This window comes from Amaranthus tricolor, chromosome 10 (genome assembly GCF_026212465.1).
Source record: "Amaranthus tricolor cultivar Red isolate AtriRed21 chromosome 10, ASM2621246v1, whole genome shotgun sequence".
In the NCBI taxonomy this organism is placed as follows: domain Eukaryota; kingdom Viridiplantae; phylum Streptophyta; class Magnoliopsida; order Caryophyllales; family Amaranthaceae; genus Amaranthus; species Amaranthus tricolor.
The window spans coordinates 11,620,802-11,641,588 of NC_080056.1; the positions used below are offsets into that span (position 1 = coordinate 11,620,802).

A 20,787-nucleotide genomic window follows, 5' to 3' on the forward strand; every position below is an offset into this window, starting at 1 on the left:
TCTTAGATTTTCTGAATTTAGGGACCCCAATCTAGGGGTCCGACTTATCGATGGTACTGATTTAATGAGATTTGCAAACATAAGAGTCGGATATTATATGGAACCTGTTTATTAATGATTGATAAGGATACAAGTGATTGAAATAATTGAATTACAACGTGACATTGTCGTGGAATGATACTGATGAGACGCGGAATGCTACTGATGAGACGCTTACTGTCGGCCCCTTGCAAATTTCATTAAATGAAGAATTTTTTCAAATGGTCTCCATTCCATGGTCGTGGTAGCTTTTTCCCTTTCATGTCTTCTAGCCCAAAAGTTCCCGGTTTGATGACGTGGGTAACTTTGAAAGGTCCGTCCCAGTTGGCCCCTAACTTTCCTTTTTCCGCATTCTTTCCCGTGGCTTCGACCTTCCGGAGGACGAAATCGCCAATTTGAATATGTCTGGTCTTGACATGGTGATTGAAGCTACGGATCATCTTCTGTTTTTGTGCTATTGATCTCAGCATTGCGTTTCCTCTTGTCTCTGGCAGCAAATCTAAGTTAACTCTTTTTCCTTCCTCATTTTCGTCGTGCGAGTAGTAGGTGACCCTTGTGGAGGGTACGCCTATTTCAACGGGGAGCACGGCTTCAGATCCGTATACTAAAGAGAAAGGTGTGTGCCCCGTTGCGTCTTTAATGGTTGTTCGACTTGCCCATAAGATACCGGGTAGTTCTTCATCCCAATTGCCTTTGACCCCCTCTATTTTCTTCTTAATGCCGTTCAGGATTTCTTTGTTTGCGGACTCTACTTGACCATTGGTTTGTGGCCTGGACACCGAGCTGAATCTGATCTGGATGTTAAATTTGTCGCAGTACTCGATGGTATTTTTGCTGACAAACTGCCTTCCATTATCCGTTATGATTACGCGAGGAATGCCGTACCTTGTGATGATATTCCGCCATATAAATTGGCAAACTTGTTTGTCCGTGATTGAGCTAAGGGCTTCTGCTTCTACGTACTTTGTAAAGTAATCAATGGCCACAATGATGAATTTGCGTTGCCCTTTTGCTGGAGGGAAGGGACCAAGAAGATCCATGCCCCATTTGTCGAAAGGCAAGACGGCTTGTATGGCAGTCAAGTAATTAGACGGCTTCCTTCCTATCTTGGAGTGGTATTGGCATTCAGGACATCTTTTGATCAAGTATTCCGCGTCTTCTCGGAGTGAGGGCCAATAATATCCACTTCTCAGGACTTTCCCGATGACCGTTCGCACTCCCTGATGTATACCGCATCCTCCTTCATGTATTTCGCGAAGGATATAGTTTCCTTCTTCAGGGGATACACATTTCAGAAGGGGGTGTGTATACGACTTCTTGTAGAGCGTTCCTTCGTGGAGTTCGAACCATCTTGCTTTCTTCTGGAGCATATTGGCCTGGCTTTTATCTTGGGGAAGCGTCTGATTTCGCAAATATTCGATGTACGGCTCCATCCATGTATCTGATCTGTCGATGGTGTTGACCATGAAGTTGATGCTGGGATTAGGAAGTACTTCCCAGATAATGTCTCGAGCCGCGGACGTCTCTGCTGAGCTGGCCAGCTTTGCTAGGGAGTCAGCTTGGGCATTCTGGGATCTTGGAATGTGTTCCAATGTGAACTTGTCAAATTTTTGAACAAATTCTTTCACCTGCTGCAAATACATCTTCATGCTATCATCCTTAGCTTCGAATTCCCCGTTGACTTGTCCCACGATCAATTGGGAGTCAGAGAAGGCGGACAAGTTTTTGGCTCCTGCTTCGTAGCAAATTCTCAATCCCATCAATAATGCTTCATATTCGGCCTCGTTGTTAGATGCTGCGAACTCGAACCTGACTGCTCTTTCCATACGGACCCCTGCGGAAGACATGATGAGGAGTCCAGCTCCACTAGCTGATTGTGTTGAGGACCCATCTACATACAACTTCCACTCCTGATTGGGTTCAGGATGATAGGGGAAAGTACTTTCAGCAATGAAATCAGCCAGAGCTTGAGCTTTGATTGCCGTTCGAGGCTCATATTCGATGCCGAAATCCGCCAGCTGGTTTGCCCAATCTGTGACGCGGCTCGACTTGTTTTTTCCTTCCAATATCTTTTTCAAGGGTTGATCAGTCCGGATGATGATCTGGTGGGATTGAAAGTAGGGCTTCAATTTTCTGCTTGCCATCACGATTGCGAATATGACTTTCTCGACTTCACCGTAGTTTCCCTCAGAGCCGCGGAATGCATGACTCACGTAGTATATGGGAAGCTGTTTCTTTTCCCTTTCCGCAACCAGTACTCCGGATAACGAGTACTCGGATACAGAAACATATAGGACTAGTTTCTCCCCTTTGATGGGAGAAACTAGTTTCGGTAATGAGGACAGGTGCTCCTTGAGTTGGCGAAAGGACTCTTCTGCTTCTGCTGTCCACTCGAACTTCTGTTGTTTTATTGTTTTAAAGAAGGGGGAACATTTATCCGCAGACTTGGAAAGGAATCTTCCGAGAGCGGCTATGCACCCCGTGAGCTTTTGTACTTCTTTTACTGAGGTGGGGGATCTCATGTTCTGTATGGCCCGGATCTTATCGGGATTTGCTTCAATGCCCCGCTCGTCTACCAGAAAGCCGAGGCACTTTCCTCCGGTAACTCCAAACACGCATTTGTCGGGATTGAGTTTCATTTGGTGTTTTTGCAGGGTTAGGAAGGTTTCTCTTAAGTCCGCGGCGTGCTGATCTGCTTGTTTGCTCTTCGTGATCATATCATCCACATATACTTCTAAATTTCGTCCAATCTGAGATTGGAAGACCTTGTTGACCATCCTCTGATAAGTTGCTCCCGGTTTTTTAATCCGAAGGGCATGACCTTGTAGCAATAGACCCCCGTGCTGGTAATGAAGGCCGTGTGAGGTTGATCTTTGGTGGCCAATGGGATCTGATGATAGCCGGCATTGGCATCCATGAAGCTTAATAATGCATGGCCTGCCGTAGAGTCGACCAGACGATCTATCTTTGGAAGTGGATAATCGTCTTTGGGGCATGCCTTATTCAGGTCTGTGAAGTCGACACACATCCTCCATTTGCCATTTGGTTTTTTTACCAGAACAACGTTGGATAGCCACTCTGAGTATTGACATTCTTTGATAAATCCGGCTTTCAGTAACTTCTCAACTTCCTCCTTGGCGGCCTCAGTCCGCTCTCTTCCTTGATGTCGCAGCTTTTGTTTTACGGGTTTATAGCCAGGTTTGATGTCAAGTTTATGACACGCGACACTGGTAGGGATGCCAGGCATTTCTTCCGTGCAAAAAGCAAAGACGTCGCGGAATTCAGCAATGGTGGCCACTATGTCCTGCTTGACCGTGTCAGGAAGATCTTTTCCTATCTTGATCTGTTTCCCCTCGAACATATCTACTTCCTCGTATCGTTCTATGGGGCGGGGCCTTTCATGCGTGTTAAGATTTTCCCTGTACACGCTCGTGACAGCTGGGACCTTGTCTTCCCTTTTTCTTTTTGCAGGTGTCTCAGAAGACCTGCGCTTCAGGGTGTTGACGAGGCATTGGCGAGCCGTCACCTGGTCTCCCTTCAGAATGCCAACTTGCCCGTTATCAGTTTCGAATTGTAGCAGGAGTTGATGGGGAAAGATGGCTGCCTTGATCTTGTTAATGAGCGGGAGCCCCATGATGGCATTGTAGGGAAAGTTGAGATCTACCACCGTGAACCGTATGGGCATGGTACGGCTTTCATTTTTCTCCCCTACCCGCACGGGGAGGATGATCGTGCCCAACGGAATGACCTGACTCCCTCCAAACCCAATCAGGGGTTTGTCTAGGGGTTGCAAGTGCTTTTCCTCGAACTTCATTTGTTTCAAGCACTCCATTGTGATAAGATCGGCCGTGCTTCCCGTATCTACCAGCACCCGTCTGACCTTCATTTGGCCGATTTTAAGAGTGACCACCAGAGGGTCGGTATGGGGTTGTTGCAGCGGTTGAGAGGTCGTGGCATCGAACTTCATGACCGGTCCCTTAGATGAGGCCTTGGGAGGCCCTTTCAGCAAAGTGTGGACACTGTTCTTTGCAGCCCGGATGGTGGGATATTCCTCAGTGTATCCCCCAAAAATCATATTGATAGTTCCTTGAGTGTCGGAACTTTCGTGTCGGGCTTCGTTCCTCTTTGGGGATCTGCGTTTTTGTTGCCACGGCCTCCTTTCCCCTTCTCTTCCCGCATTATAATCCCTCCGGTTGAGGAATCTGGACAATTTCCCTTCGTCAGCCAACTGATGCAGGATTCTTTTTAGTTCGCGGCATTGTGCCAGAGTGTGGCCGTGCTCTTTGTGGTAGTCACACCACAGATTATAGTTGCGCCTATCAGAGGGGGTGGTAACAGGAGGTGGAGCCGGCAATTGATCTCGAACAGCAAAGAAAATGTCCCTCCTGTTTCGATTGAACATTGGGTCGTTGCCTCCGTCCCCCAGATTCCGCGTCCTAGTCTCTCCTCCTGCGACATATACCTGTCTGGCTCGTGGAGGTCCCATGTCAGATGGTGGCCCAGGACGACGCGGCATGTAATTCTTCTCCCTCGGAGAATGTTCCTCTCTACGTCGTGAGGATTGAAGAGAGGACCCGGCTTCCTTCTTTTCGGATTTCCGCCGTTTCGGGTCATGGGCCTGACATATCTCCGAGGCCGTGACGTAGCTTTGGCATTGTTTCATGGCCTCTGCATACGTTTTTACTTGACTTTCAACCAACTGGAACTTCAGCCGTTGAGCCTTCATTCCGTTGATTAGGGCGTTTAGCGCAACTGACTCCTCCAAATCAGTTACTTCCAGCACTGCCTCCTGGAATTTCTTGAGGTAAGAGGATATGGATTCTCCTTCCAACTGAGTGACACTAAGCAGGTGGAAGTTTGATTTCTCCTGCCTTTTTGAGGCTACAAAATGGCCCAAGAACTTGCCCTCTAATTGGGCAAAGTTGTGTATGTTTCCTCCAGGAAGGGAGGTGTACCACGTCAAAGCTACTCCTGTAAGAGTAGTTGGAAAGAACTTACACCATAACGATGAGTTGGTGGTGTATAACAGCATAAGATTCTTATATGCCGTCAGGTGTTCCTGTGGGCATGACGTGCCATCGAAAGCAGCCATGTTTGGTACCTTTATTTTCCCGGGATTGGGAGTATTCAGTATCTCCATGGCCAGGGGAGAGATTAATGATATGGGCTCTTCGGGGAGGACACTTTTGGTGGCCTCATTCCGCGGCATGATGGCGGAAATGAGGGGGCGGCTAGATCCAGCGAGTTCCGCCTTCTTTCTTTCCTCCCTTCTTTTATCTACCAGGGACTGGACGCTCTCGGACGTCTTTCGTTTTTTGCTCTCTAGGAAAGTTCGAGCATCTGGAGTGGCGGTTTTGGAGTCGCCATCTCGTGTATCTGTCTTGCCAGGGTGCGGGTAAGTTTTGGACCTTTCCCGCCTGTTCTTATTGCGTCTGCTGGAGTGGGAAGTTCTCGAGTTCCCTTCTTGAGATTCATGGGATTTTGGTATCTCAGGATGGGGCTCGATTCGTTCCTCCAGGTTTTTTATCTGTGCAGCCATATCTTCCAGTACCCGTTGCTGAGTAGGGGTATTGTTTATGACGGCACGAAGTTGTTCAGAGAACGCGGCCGTGAGATTTCGTGCTAGCATGTCCAGATCACGACGGGTCACGGCTTGATTGTTAGCGTGACCAGCGGAAGTGTCTGTATCTGTGCTATGCACTGTTACAGTTTGTGTAGGATTCTTTTTAGGAGCCATGACTTTTTGTTTCAAGTCCCCACAGACGGCGCCAAACTGTTTCGGTGATGAAACGAGGAAGTGCAAGAGACACTTAAAATACCTGAAGATTGATGGAAGAGTGATCAGGTGAAACGGTTTATAAATGGAAGCGACTTGAATTCCTGCAACACAACACGTTAGCCTTGTCCGGGGGGTGATCTCCCGGAAAACCCCTCCGACGCTCAAGTTAGAACGTAGATCAGATATTTATGAGTGACTGATTAATGAATGAATGTAAGAGTGAGATTGGGATTTCTAAGGTTTATGCTAGAGTTTGAGAAGGCTAGGGGAATAATGTAAACAATAGTACTCTTGAATGCTATTTCAGATGATCTTCCCCTCTTGATGGTAACCCCTATTTATATTGGTGAAGAAGGGAAGTTACATCAGGGAAAAGGTGGACAATCATGGGAATAAGGGGCAGTTACCATGCCTGAAGCAAGGAGAGCCAAGCATGTATGAAGAGTGGAAGGTGGTGGGTGGTTATTCTCCTTGAAAGGAGGATAGCCACAGGAGAGGGATGGCAAAGTAGTTAAGTATTCTGTAGGTAAAAACCCATGGGCCTATCAAAGAAGAAAAGAGGTCCAGCAAAAAGTCTATTGACTAAAAGTCAAAGTCAAATCCCGAAAGGTCAAAGGGTATTTTAGGGATATGATGCTAATTATTAAATAAATAAATTAATTAAAAACAATACCATGACAGTACTCATGCTTCATCAATAACGAATTTGAGGTATGTTGGTTTTTGTTTTCTTAATTGGTTGGAGTTTTCAAATTTAAATTATGATCATTTTTAGTATTTCAATTATATATATATATATATATATATATATATATATATATATATATATATATATATATATATATATATATATATATATATATATATATATATATATATATATATATGTATATATATATATATATATATATATTAAATAAATTAGATAGATTCCCGTGTAAAATACGGATGTAATAAATATTTACTTATATGAACATATTAATATTAATTTATAAAATTAATTCATTTACAACATAAATTTAATCATTAAATCTTGTATTTGTTATAATAATATAATTGACAAAGCGGAGAAATAATTTATTATATAATTATATCAAAACATGTATGTGAAAAAATAGACGAAAAATCACCATCAATCGATAAAATTTTATCAAATTGATTATCGTTAAGCTAAATTATATTGATGAAATCACCCAAGTCTATGTCTCTCAATAGTTTTTTATTAAATTTTAAAATCTAGAATATTAACATGCAATAGAATTGTAACCGCCTCGAATTATAAAGGCAAACACTAACTGAAATTTTGTATTAATCAAGCGGAAACACTAACTGAAATTTTGTATTAATCAAGCGGAAGCTTACTTTTGCCAACACAATTAAGGGGTTACTTAAAAGGTCAAACCAATATCCAAGTATAATACTTGAATTAAAGCAAAGCAATATAACGAAAGTCTTAACTGTCCAAAATATGAGAAAATTACAACCAAATCGAAATAAATCCAAAGTTCAAATTACATCCTTAAAATAATCTAAATGTAAACTAATAGTCTCTCAAATACAATAAAGAGATCTAAACAAAAGGGGAATCATACTCCAACTCGGGTTTCCGCTCGCATATCCATTCTCCGTCGAAGTGCCATAGGGGTTTACTCTAAAAACAAAACCATTGGAAAAACATAAAAAGTATAGTATCAGCAAAAAGGCTGAGTATAAACACACTGGTGTCCGTCAAACAAGATATTAAAACCTTTTTTTATTTGAGTAAATTCATTTTGAAATATGCATTTTCATTTGATAAATCATATTATCTTTCAAATCCAGTTCAATAGCTCTATAGATTTCAAATTCACATTTTTCATCATAATTATAAGATCTCAATGGATCCAAATCAATTTCAAACTCATATCATAAGTTTACATGGGTACTCTGTGAGTCATCTTGTGACTCGTTTGGTAGTCGGTCTACCGTCCGCGACATGTCCGACAAGGGTAACACAATAGTATTGTGAACAATACGCGCTCACCATTGGTGAGTCGTTTAATCATGCACACAACATTTGCTATGACATATGTACCCGCCATTTAGGCTAAAACCTTTTTTTTATATAATATATATATATATCTTGTAATTTTAATAGCATTTGAAAGTCAAAAATATTAATTTTTTTCATATGATAAACATCTTTTATTTACACATAGCAAAACATACTTTATTTGCGACTTAGCAAAATCAAATCATAATATTTCCCACATGGGTAAACATGCTTATTATAATCATATCATTAAACATAACCATATTATATTTGGGCATCACTAACATGTATGGAAATGCATCGTAACAAAAAGTGATTAAAGTTCAATAAGATTTTTGTAAGGAAACCACTAAAATGTTTCGTTTCAATCCTTCTTAAAGTAAATATAACTTAAAAGGGTTTTGAAATTCATTCAAAACAACTAGAATATCATTCATAAATCTATAAAATCATTATGACAGAAGATTTCATAAAACACTATTTTCTTAAATGCGAGATAGTTTTGCCGGTAATAAAATCGATAATTGATTTACAAAATACATATTAATTCTTCAACAAGGCCCAAATTAATGAAGTCATTATAATACCTTATTTAAAATGAATTTAAGGTTGTCCCATCAGATTATAATTGGTTATGCGAATGTATAACGATCTTACAATTATTTTCGACAATTTGGGTATTTACCGTTATTTAAATGGTGTCTTAAATCCGTAAAATTTATAAACCATCTAATTTAAACTTATTTTATAGTATGAGGCAGTAGGTTATTAATATAATTATAAATTTTTGATATAGGTCTATTTTTACCCAAATTTAATTAACAATATTACACCTTTTAATAAATAAACATTTTTTATTAATTTGATAATTTAGTAAATAATTAATAATTTATTTTATAAAATTATACCAAAGTTCTAGAAGTCCTATAACATGTTTATTAAACCATTTGAACTTATAATAGTCATGATATTTTATTATTTTGCATCGACATTTTATCGATAAATAGAATAAAATAGGTTTAAAATTATTTGAGTCTGAATAAAATATTATAAAAATTATATGATATTCCAGAAGCTATTGTAAGGAGTATAAAATTTTAGATAACCATTAAAAATCATGTGGGGTATTTTTAATAATTAACAAACCGAATAAAATTTATTTAAGTCCATATATGGTCACGAAAATCTATATAAATTTTTGAACATAAATCTACTTTTTATATAAGTGTCTCATAGACATCATTTAGTAAAAATTATTAAGGTTCTTAAATGTCAACGAAACCTTTCCAAACTTTTACCAATTTTACCTACTATCCATATGAGTATGTGATAAAAATTTCAAGTCCTATGTCTTTATTTGGTAATTATTTTATAATTTACCATTTTACTATTTACCGTTAAACAATTTAATGATTATTCAAAAATCATATAAAAAAATTACAAACTAAATATATTCTGGCCAAATCTTGTTGGATACATTATAATATGTTTTTATTAATTATTTTTGATGATGAAGAGTTCATCTAATACCATGTTTTATAATAAGAGTATTTAACACCATAAAATGCATTAAAATATCAATTTAACGAATAATCTCAACAAAAAGTATCCAAGAAATTTTCTTAACATATACTAGTGAAAATTTCTTTTAAAATGAATTTCAAATATTTTCAAGTTCATATAATTATTTCTATCACAGTAGTGTTAAACATGCCTTTAAACATACAAAATTTATAAAATTAACATGCATGATGCCCACAATAATAATACATGTAATAAATTATTTCATACTTAAATTTATGATTTTGACATTATTTTTCAAGATTTCACAACTTCTCTTTGGGAATTTTATTTTTTTAAAAAACAAGTTTATACACAAACTTTTCCAACTTGTTCTTAAATCCTTTAAAAATCACTCCATGTGACATACCTTGACTCCAAGCCTATATAATTATTCCGTAAGCTCCTTGCCCTTCAAGTCTCAACTCCAACTCTTCAACTAAACATATTGCATTCATCCAAAAATCAATAATAAGTTTAGATTTCTAACATGCACTTAACTTTCCCTAGTTAGAGTTGTTAGACTAATACTTGTAATGATTTTAACATATTTGGAGTATACTTATTATGTTGAGCAACATACTTAGTTAAGTCCCATAATTTTACTTGAATCCTTTAAGTAACAAAATTTATATGTTAGTGGAAATACATCTTCTTACTTTCTATTATGGCCGATTTTTATAGATTTATAAGTGATGATTTTCTTAGTTTAGAGATAAATACTCATTTTATAATGATTTTAGTTTATAGAAAGATTCATGTAAAAAAAAAAGTTTTACATGAATAAGTTTTAACAAAAAACTAGTGGAATAAAGAAACGAGCATAACTTACTCTATACTTGGTGAATTTCTTCAAGTTTTTTGTCTATGCAAAGCTCTTAAGATGAAGATTATTTTTATGGGAGATGTGAGTTTATAAACATACAGAAGTTTCAGGTGGGTTTTTGAAGAAGATTTAATGAGAAAAGAAGGTGTTTTAGTTATTGAAAGTTTGAATGATTCTAGTACTTGTTCATGGATGAACTTGGAAACAATGTGTTGGGGTTTATGGCTGAATAATTATTCAGAAAATAAAGTGTTTTTGCTTCAAATATTTGCCTTTTGCATGCTTGTAATGATGCACAAGCTTTGGGTAGAACAAAAGGGGTTCTTGGGTAGAGTTTTTAGCTTGTATATGTAAGTATACAAAGGGCTATAAGGGGGAGTAGGACAGCTTTAGCATGGCTGGTTGGGGTTGTTTTTTTTGGTGATTTTTGTCCATCATTTGATCTATTATAATGTAGGAAAGGTTTATCTAAGATAGTTTAAGGTTTGGGTAAAAATTGTTGTACATGTAACAAGTTATGTAACTTGTACTTCATGTATAAAAATCACTTGTATATGTGTGAAATATTTAATTTACCCCCATCATGGTTATATAATATGCTTGGGTAATAATTAAAATTTTCTCGAACTGTTATGGATAGTTGCTCAACTTTAAAGTGATAAATCATTACTTTAAGAACCTTAGTGATAGTGTTTAATTTTGTTTGATATTGTTTAATTTTATTTGTAAAGGCTATTAATGGCGTGAGATTTTCAAATGCTCGTTCAATTAAAGTTTATTGTATATACAATTTAATCTCATATTCTTATAAAAAATAGCAGCTAACAATCCATTTTTTGACAAAAAAATTAATTAAAAAAGATAATGTCAGTTATTAAGTCATTTTCTATACATATATGACAGTTATGTATTGTGATCTGTTAAATTAAAAATCAATTATTTTAAATTGTTTTGAGATAAATTTTTATTTTTGGTTGCTTGTAGCTTTGTATGAGCTCATTTTATGGTGAGATGATCTCATACAAGACTTGCTGAGCGTAAAAATAAAAACAGCCCCTCTTGTATGAGACTGTCTCATCGTGAGATAAGTCAATATAAAAGGTCTATTATATTGAAAATTTTTATTATTAGACTATTTAATTCAAGTATGAGAAAGAGAATGATTTGATTTGATAGTTGTGGTGGTACAAGTTGGGTCATACTCATGCCTTGATCGGTTTTATAAAAGCGTGTTGTATTTCTGATATTATTATCCATGAGTGATCCACGTGTAAATTGGTATGTGGATAAGTTCCACAAAACATGGTCGGTCAACTTTGATTAGCTTTGTCTCTGGACTATCCTCCTACGGAGTGCTCCATTTCATCATCACAATAAAATAATGATAATACTCCTAATAAAACAATACTCAATGTAAATACTTTATTTTAAAATCAATTTTTTATTCATTATTTTTACAAAACAAATGAGTGGAATAATAAGAGCTTGAGATTAGAAGAATAAATAATTTATAAATAAAATAAAAAAAATATATGTTAAAAATTAAATTATAGAAGATTATATGAAAAAAAAAGTTTGGTAAATTAGTTAATAAACTGAAGTTGGTATTATTCTAGGAAAAAAAACCCCTTAAGTTGGTATTATTCATGGTTAATCAATAGCTGGTATTATTGTAAGAAAATTAACGAAATGTTGTATTATTCATGGTAATTTTTCCAATAATACATAGTCAAATGGGATCTTATTTGAATTGTCTAATTGCATATTTTCATAATATGAAATTTTTATAATTTTTAGATGTGTATAGTTCAATATATAAATAATCAAAATAATACATTAAATTTGTATAAAAAGTCAAATATAGCAAGTATAGTGAAACAAAATAACCACATAGACTATTTCTTGGTAAGGAAATGGAGCAAATAGGTGAGAGGGAAAGAATGTGCAAAATTATATGGACATAGAAGAGTAGTTAATACTTATCAATACTTATCGATCCACAAAAAATTTAAAATAAATAAGCACTTTTAATAAAAAAAAAACAACTTTGGGTAAACTTAATTCTAAAAATAAGCGTCTTCATGTCCACGCCTAAGGTAAGGTATGTACAGTTATTAACAGTGAAAAAAAAATTAGTCAAAAAAAGTCGAAATTGTTTGTTCGCAGTTAGTAACTGCGAACAAAAGGAAGATATGTCATAACGTTAGAAAGAATAAAAAAAAAGCAAAAAATTATTTGTTCGCAATTAGTAAATGCGAATAAATATTATTTCCATTTTTTCTCCCTTTTAACGTTATTCGCAATTATTAACTGCAAACAAATAATTTGATATTTTTTTGATCAATTTTTTTGTTCGCTGTTAGTAACTTACTTTCGGGTTTCTTAGGTTGAATCAAATTTTTAGAGATCTAAATAACACATTTGATTATAAGAATAAAATAATATAGCAATAAAAGAGAAAAATGGAAAATAATTAGTGCTTGTAATAATTTATAGGTACAATACTATTGACTCTGATCAGTTCATTATTCTCTATATCTCCAACTATCTGTTAGTATGTACTTGTATTATATAATATATAATATATAATATATACATGCATTTAATTTAAGGGTATGAATTGAAAGGACTTATTTTTTGGTTATTGACACAAACACAACTGCACAAACAAACCTAGAAACTGAACTGATAGTAAGAAACAAGGCTTATTTTATGCCATTTCTTTAGCTTATTCCTTATTAATGTGTCGTATCGGTACACAACGCCTTGTGTATGATCTTAGCAGTATGGAGGATCAATGAAAGCCCACTGAAACACCTGCTCATACTGAGAAGCAGCAGTATCCCATGTAAAATCTTGTAGCATCCCTCTCTTCATCAACCCTACCCATGACTCCTTGTAATCCCTGTATGTTCTTATTGCATTTCTCAGAGCCTGCCACAATACCAAGTTGGCATAAATATTACTCGCGGGGAAGAAATCAATTCGAATACACCGCAAATACTAATTTTTTCTTGGGCATCATGGCTTCACCCTTGTCTCAATCACAACAAATTTCTAATGCATCACCGGCACTATTTGAAGTAACACCATAACTGCTAAATTTGGGCTTGTACACAAAACCCATATAAGATTTGACTGCCCACAAACCCAATGAGGTTTCATCCTAAAACAAATTGTTATTAGGAGTAGCCCATCAAGTATATATGATAGTGGACCTCTTTGTAATTCTTCGATGTGGGATCACAAGTGGGTCTCCTTCCAACAACAACCATCCAAATCGCAAACTACTACTAAAATTCATGCATCATGACATGTCTCTGGTGCAATATGAACACATCTAATGTAACACCAACTATATGGAATTAGCCGGAGGCGGATCAGTAAAATATTCATTCTTTCTAGCTGCTAAGTCAGAAAAAATTGAGATCGACAGTAGAGATACTCACCGCCAACATACTCTCCTTCGCCAATGGAGAAAAGGCCCAACTGCCATTACATAACAAATTTACGCAATGAAAGTAAAAGTAAGTTAACAAGTTAATCAGAGCGGCCAAACTAACAAAGACGTAGTCCTAGAGATATCATACCCTGTACCAGTACCAGTACCAGTACCAGTACCATCGGTTCCAACTGCAAAAGGATTGTATGTTTCAACAGTATCCTACGGTGGATGCAGAACATACTATAAATAACAGTCTGCTAACTCGAGATAAACGTTGAAAATGTAGCTTAATACTCACTCGAAGTCCTCCTGTGGCATGAACAACTGGTATAGTTCCATATCTCATTGCATAGAGCTGATTTAGTCCACACGGTTCGAATCTTGAAGGCATCAAAAGGATGTCACACCTGTTTCATAAAACTCTGCTTAAGAAATACATTTTTTCCAAATACGACTTTTCAAAGCTTAGATTTTACTTCACTTTACCCTGCAGTGATTTTATGAGAGATTGGGATATTAAATCCAACCCAACCTCGGAACTTGTCTTTGCAGGCGCCCTCTGCTGCTCTCATCCAACGCTCATATCTAGCATCCCCTGAACCTAACATAACCTGGTGCAGATTGGGTAGTGATAATGTGAGTGAAAGTAGAGTTTCCAACATATTAATGGAAAAGCATACAGCTGAAAAGAGGAATGGGCATTGGCTGGACGGAAATGTAAGAGTATACGACATATTGTGGGGCCTCAACTATCAGCTTAAGTGTTTGGTTGAGTTGGTTCCTTGAAACGGTATCAGAAGCCAGCATAAGAAGAGTTCACGAGTTCGAATCTCAACCACTTCTCATTCAAAGTGGAATATTTAGTGCCGAGTATAAGGACGACATGTACTGGAAAATCATTTCTAGCCTGGAGGGCTCTCGTATGAGGGGGTGTGTTAGAATATATAACATATTTAGGGCCTCAACCATTAGCTTAAGTTACAATTAATGGTTAATAATTTCATGAGTAAACGAGAATTGGAAGAAGCAGTATATTTTCGATCATTCAAGTAAAAATTTGTAAAATTAATCTGTTCGGAAAAGATCGGGTGAAGAGAACAATGTGTCAGATTAGAGAAATAGGATTTCTAGTTTTCTACCCTTGCAAGGAGCAAGATTATTCACATGTACACTCTATTCCACTATTGGAGAACAAGGATAAAGCCAAAACTTGATTACTTACAAATTGCACATCATCTCCCATAAGTTGTGGAAATGCTTCTTGAATTATATCAATACCCTTCTGGTAGTCCAATCTCCCAATAAAGCCGATCTAACAAAACCCAATAGTTCATGTAAGAAAGGATTTCGTCAGTCATATGTAGAAGTGGTCATAATTATCTTACCAATGGGCAATCAGGCTTTATAGGAAGACCAAGCTCCTTTTGTAAAGCCGCCTTGCATTCGGCCTAGAAATTCAAGCCAAGTAAATAAAAAAAATTACAAAATATATGATACAAAGCTTCTAATGCTAAAAGATTTAGCTTTTCGCAGATTTGAAAATCGTTGAGACCTTTCCAGAGAGATCATCTACATTGTAAGGGGCAGCGATTAGCGGATCATTGGATGGATTCCATTCATCAACATTGATGCCATTTATAATACCTATCACATGAAATACGTATATACATGAATGATAAGAATAAACAAAGAATATAAAGCATGAAGTTCAAGACACATATCTCTAAGTAAATAAAAATCTCGGGCATGGAATAAAGCTATGGTAGTATATGTACCATTTAATACAAATTTCCTGTTGGTTAGTAATTCATGCAAACCATAGCCGCCCTCCACAGTTGTTATTTCCCATGAATAACCCTGTTATCAAACATGGATCATTTGATCGATTTATTAACATCTGCCTCATACAAAAAGTTAGAGATGAACAGAAAAGGTTGAATGTTGAGCGAAACGAGCTTGCATCTAAAAAAAAATTATTGATTGGCAAATTGTTACCTGGCTGACAGTAAGAATTCTATCAGCAGTCACAATGGCTCCCTTCAAAATATTGACGGCCTCACCTTTGTCAAGTTCATGTGCTCTGGCCCACTCCGGAAATACCCATTCTAGAGCTCCATACCAATGTGAAGGAAGTCCTAAATTATCATATGTTACTCCAGGCTCCACACCCTTTCAAAAAAGAAAACTATCAGTGTCAATATTCATTATTTCGATGGGCAAAAGATTTATAGTTTTTTGGTTTTGGATTATTATGGACTAAAGTAAATTAACTCATTTAATGATGTGCACTTCATATTTATGTTAAGTTGCACAAGACGTTTGCTGCCAAGATTCAGTCGGAAATAGCCTCTTTTTTAGTTCTATCATTAACAAGGGTTAGGTTGCGTACATCCAACCCTCTCAAATCCCACTCTAGGTGGGAGCCACTTAATGGCATTGGGGAAATTAAATGTTGTTTTAGAAAAAGGGTTGTCAAGGAAGACATGAGGAGATAAATGCTATAAACGTGTTTCTTAGATTAAAGCTTACAAATCACTTGGGAGTAGTACAAGCCTTTCGAAACTCTAGATAATTATCTTATACTTCTGTACGTTAAGTTAATTTAATCAATATCATCATACAGCCATGAAAATTAACAACAGATAGTATGAGTAGCAAATCACAACAAATCGACAACCATGAAAGAACAGCATACTTGATGAGACAAGTTGTGTATGACGAGTACACTGCGTGCAGCCTTGTAAACTCCATATGGACGGTACTTAGCTGCAAGAAGTCTGCAAAACCAAGAGAGCCATCAATCTATTTGCCGTCAAACAAAATGTTACTAAAAATTACATGGTAAAAAATGCAAGTAATGCAAAAATCATCCTAATAGCCTTATATATAGCCCACCAAATTAGTAGAAGAACACTAGCACAATGACAATACGTGTCCCAAAACCCACTCAGCCAAAACAAAAACTCGATAGTTGGCCTGCACAAGGCTGCTCGAACGATCCATGTGAGTGCTCGAACGAGTAGCTGCCAGATGCACCTATTGTGTGCTACTGCTGCACTTGGTTGAGGCACATCCCATTGCACCTCTTTCTCTTGTTTCCTCATTGCTCCATCACCATGCCCCCCCTTCTCCCTTGCATTGACATCATTCCCATCAATGATCTATACCATAGAATGATCTAACAGAGTTCTTTCATAAATGATTCATTTTCCTTAGTAGATATGATGACACGTAAGAAATAGACCACTTTCGGAAATCAGAGAATCCATGCATAAGGAAATAAATGACAGCAAAAGAAACTTACACTGGTACAAGGCCTGCATGCCAATCATTGACAAGGAACAAACAGTTATCCCCATAGGTGTACCCTCCTAAAGGAAGAACAAGAGGAGCTTCACACGCAGCATGACAAAGCAAAGTGAACCGGAACTGTCCAACCAAAGATGAAATTTTGTTACTCTTGCCAGATAAAACAAGTAAAATTGATTCAAATGTAGTATACTACCACAACATTTGGTATTTGGAATTTACACTAGCTTTAATGTAAGTATACCCTTGTCCGGTCATATTCACATTGATATCACTAAACCGAGAAATTTAAAGAAAATAACCAAGTCTGATAATATGAACCTATACCAGTCCTAAACACGTACCAGAGTCCATAAACACTCCTAAGCAAATGAACAGAATTATGGATGCCATTAAAATAAATCAGCATATACCTGATTGTCCCCAAAAGCACCATGGCTGTCGCCATATGGATTTCCTGGTCGATGATAGGAATAATGATCGACAAAAACCTATAATACAGAATGGAAAGGTAATTACATCATGGGGCACAAATAAATTATCAAGTTTTGTATCCTTGAAGTTGGATCTCATACAAGATCCACAAAACGGGATATTTTTAGTTAGACCCAAAAAACAAGCACACCATCAAACCTTAGTAATAATTCAAGTATTATTATTTTTCCTTACCCAATCAACACCATTTTTATACTCGTGGAAAAATGCGACTTCTTGCAGCCCACCAAAGCAATTGACCTTAATTCGGCAGTTGGCATCAAATGCACCGGCATAAACTTTATCTGCAGCCGTACCATGCATGTATCGAGGAGAAACTACCATTACACGATGCCCACGTGCAGCTAGAGCTATAGGTAAGGAACCACAAACATCTCCTAAACCTCCTGTCTTGGAATATGGTGCAGCTTCTGAAGCAACAAAGACGATGCTTAACTTCAGTTTGGTAAGGAGTTTCTCCTCTCCTTCAAAAACAGTTTCTTCCTGAAAATCATCTTCAACCACGCTGTCATTACCTACTTCTTGTTTAGGGATGACACTGGAAGGTACTCCGGCAGGGGATCCATCCTCTCCTTCACGGTCAATTGCCTCCCTAACTCGACAGTTGTGTTCTTCAACATCGTCTATTTCCTGTACATCCTGATCCTTATCTTCTTCCTGCACTTCCTGTTCCCTAACTTGTTCATCCAGATCCAGGGTTCCGGTAGCCTTTGAGTTACTATCGTCTGCGTTAGCTGTTCAGTTTTGGAAAGCACAAATTTTGATGAGATGATCAAACAGAAGAAACATGAAAGTTGATTTATGAATACAAGATCATTAGCAATGTTAGTTATAATGCCTATTGATTTTGTAGCTATAACAGCGCAAACAGAAGAACATGCTATGTTGGATTTGGAATAAAGAACTGAATGAACAATCTGTTATCATCTGACTATCAATCACCCCCAACACATCATAACAATCCATCTATCATGTAGCAACACTATAGATGGACCATAACAATCAATAGTAAAAAAACTCAACCAAAAATATAATCGTCAGTAGTCATGAACGTTTTATGATGTCTAAATGGCAGAATTAAGGGTATAAAAGGGCAGGTTGTAGCCTGTTCCACATGATCCTATCACATGATTCGAGTGATTGCCACATAAAAGATTAGTAATGGCCCTATGTTGATCTTACAACCTTAATTCTCAGATTGCCTATGCTTGAAATTGAAATGTCTACCATTTCTGGTTTCCCAAACAAATGTTGCATAATTAACAAGTTGTACATTCCTTCTTCAAAGACCAAACACAACCATACACAATCCAAACTAACCACAACTACAAAAGTCCAAACACTACTCATCAGATTCATATCTATATCCACCCAAATGGGGGATGCATTGCGAAACCGTAAAATTGTACTTGTCTATGATGAATTTGTTTTTGGGTTTGTACACAACAAGACCCGCATAAAAGGAGAGTTGACAGCACACAAACCCGCAATAAGGTTCAATCCTAAAACCAATTGGTAATAAGAGAAGTAGCTCCTCCGTTCTTTAAAGAAGTTCTCATTGGCAATTTTAGGATGTTTTATTTGTTTTTCCCATAAAGAATATTTTTATTTATATCATAACTTTTGGACAAAATAACCTTGTTCATCCTCATTTTAATATTTTAATAATATTTATGATCTCACATATCTTCTACTAACTTATTTTAACATTTTTATATTTCTTCTAATCCTCATATATTTCCATTAAATTTATCAAAACATTTTTTAATTAGTTATGGACTTATGGTCCCCATATTTATTTCACTAACTTTATTTTAATAATTTTTTAATGTTTATGATTCCTACTTTTCATTCATCAAATTTATTAATTAATAAAGTAATATAGCTATTATCCAAAATATTCAATTTTCATAATTCTTGTAAATATTCCATATGAACTTCATTAAGAAACAAAGGAGTCGAATATAAGATATCCTAGACCCTCAACTATCAACTTATAAGTTTGGTTGAGGCCTGCCATCCCTATCCGTTAATACACAGGGCTAATACAGTGTTGTTGCTTCACTATTACACATCTATATGCACCAAACGGGGGATGCCTTGCGAAAACATAAAATTGTACCCGTTTGACCAGGCCCATTTCTAAATCTTTGGTGGCCTAGGCGATATTAAAAATAGAGGCCCTTATATACAAGATTAAAAATTAGAGCCCTTATGTAGAAAATTAAAAACACACCATTTGAATATAAAGCTTTAGGTAGAAGACAATGAGAGAAAAAAACTTAATGTTCAAGAATGCTCCAATTCATCCCAATCTTCTAATTAGTTTGAAATATCTATCAAATTTTCTTGTTATCCAGATAAATATGGAAATTTCCCCCTTTTGTCTTGAAATTATAAAGAGCATTTGAAGATTTTTACCATATTTTTCTTGAAACCACCATAAGAAATCAGGAAATACAAAAGTTTTCAGTTAGGTTTGGAAAAATGCAAAAGTTTTCAGTTAGATTTGGAAGAAGAGTCACGTAATTCTTCTTGATTGATTGCATTTTTTAGACATTTATTATCTTTGCTATTAATATCCCATTTCACTATGGCATTCTCATTTTTATTTTTTAAAAATTTTTTAAATATTTTAATTTAAAGACTTAAAGCTATATAATTTATAAAATATAAGGCCTGAGCCATTGCCCCACACGCCCTAGGCTAGATACCTGCCTGCGTCTGACATCCCTATGCGTTAATAGTTAATACATCGGGCTACTACAATGTTGTGGCTTCACTATTACACATCATGAGAATGTTAATGCAAGTAATTTACATGTAAAGCCCATAAGAAGCCAATCAAAATTCACAAAAACAAAGGGATAGAATGACAAACCTGGTTGAGAAAACAAGTGAAACCGAACAATAGAAGCAGAAGAAGGCTTAACAGGTCCAACTAATTGACCCTTCAACTCTTCATTTCCTTCATGGTGAAGCTCAACAGGTTTAGACCCATCTGTAGAACTAGAAACCCCACCTTCAATTCCTTCAACAAAAGTCCGACATTTAAGTGAAAAATTAGGCCATCTTATACTTCTCTGTTTCCAATAATAATCAAAACCCAGTAGTTTATTAGCTCTAATCACCAATGGGTTGCTTCCAAAATTAAGATTAGACCGACAGAAGCCATTGATATGAGAAGATTGCAGAGAAAAAGAGTCCATGGCTGGCAGGAAAATTAACGATGAATAAGGAAAGAAAGAAAAAAAGAATAATAAAGTGAATTCCTATGTAGAAATGAGTGAATTCTCCTACGT

General features: G+C 36.4%; 2 protein-coding genes and 1 long non-coding RNA gene across 8 annotated transcripts in view; all 3 read right to left on the reverse strand.

Moving 5' to 3' along the window:
* Positions 1–239: 239 nt before the first annotated feature.
* LOC130824839 (uncharacterized) lies at positions 240–5,668 on the reverse strand. Its single transcript, XM_057689858.1, has 9 exons — positions 5,038–5,668; positions 4,814–4,920; positions 4,376–4,738; positions 4,010–4,267; positions 3,311–3,919; positions 2,861–3,211; positions 2,471–2,744; positions 591–2,422; positions 240–482 (listed from the first exon to the last, which is right to left on the reverse strand). Exons 1-9 carry the CDS (start codon positions 5,666–5,668, stop codon positions 240–242), a joined length of 4,668 nt encoding a protein of 1,555 aa, XP_057545841.1.
* A 1,619-nt stretch (positions 5,669–7,287) lies between these two features.
* Positions 7,288–10,466, reverse strand: LOC130825052 (uncharacterized). The gene is made up of 3 exons (XR_009046831.1): positions 10,243–10,466; positions 9,781–9,849; positions 7,288–7,469 (listed from the first exon to the last, which is right to left on the reverse strand). It is a non-coding gene; the product is annotated as an uncharacterized LOC130825052 (long non-coding RNA).
* A 1,966-nt stretch (positions 10,467–12,432) lies between these two features.
* LOC130825053 (starch synthase 1, chloroplastic/amyloplastic-like) overlaps positions 12,433–20,787 on the reverse strand; it is an 8,437-nt gene continuing 82 nt past the window's right edge. The window contains exons 1-15 of one of the 6 annotated variants that reach the window (XM_057690078.1): positions 20,367–20,787; positions 17,660–18,219; positions 17,404–17,481; positions 16,986–17,110; positions 16,377–16,458; positions 15,677–15,850; positions 15,457–15,538; positions 15,234–15,325; positions 15,067–15,129; positions 14,904–14,993; positions 14,168–14,292; positions 13,980–14,088; positions 13,827–13,900; positions 13,686–13,725; positions 12,434–13,170 (exon numbers count right to left, since the gene is read on the reverse strand). The exon at positions 20,367–20,787 is cut by the window's right edge and continues 81 nt beyond it. In XM_057690078.1, the coding sequence (XP_057546061.1) occupies positions 13,015–13,170; positions 13,686–13,725; positions 13,827–13,900; positions 13,980–14,088; positions 14,168–14,292; positions 14,904–14,993; positions 15,067–15,129; positions 15,234–15,325; positions 15,457–15,538; positions 15,677–15,850; positions 16,377–16,458; positions 16,986–17,110; positions 17,404–17,481; positions 17,660–18,219; positions 20,367–20,694 (2,178 nt within the window). In that variant the 5' untranslated portion in view covers positions 20,695–20,787 and the 3' untranslated portion in view covers positions 12,434–13,014. Of the gene's footprint in view, positions 13,592–13,685; positions 13,726–13,826; positions 13,901–13,979; positions 14,089–14,167; positions 14,293–14,903; positions 14,994–15,066; positions 15,130–15,233; positions 15,326–15,456; positions 15,539–15,676; positions 15,851–16,376; positions 16,459–16,985; positions 17,111–17,403; positions 17,482–17,659; positions 18,220–20,366 lie in introns of all 6 variants that reach the window. The other 5 variants (XM_057690080.1, XM_057690081.1, XM_057690079.1 and 2 more) reach the window with 5 other exon arrangements.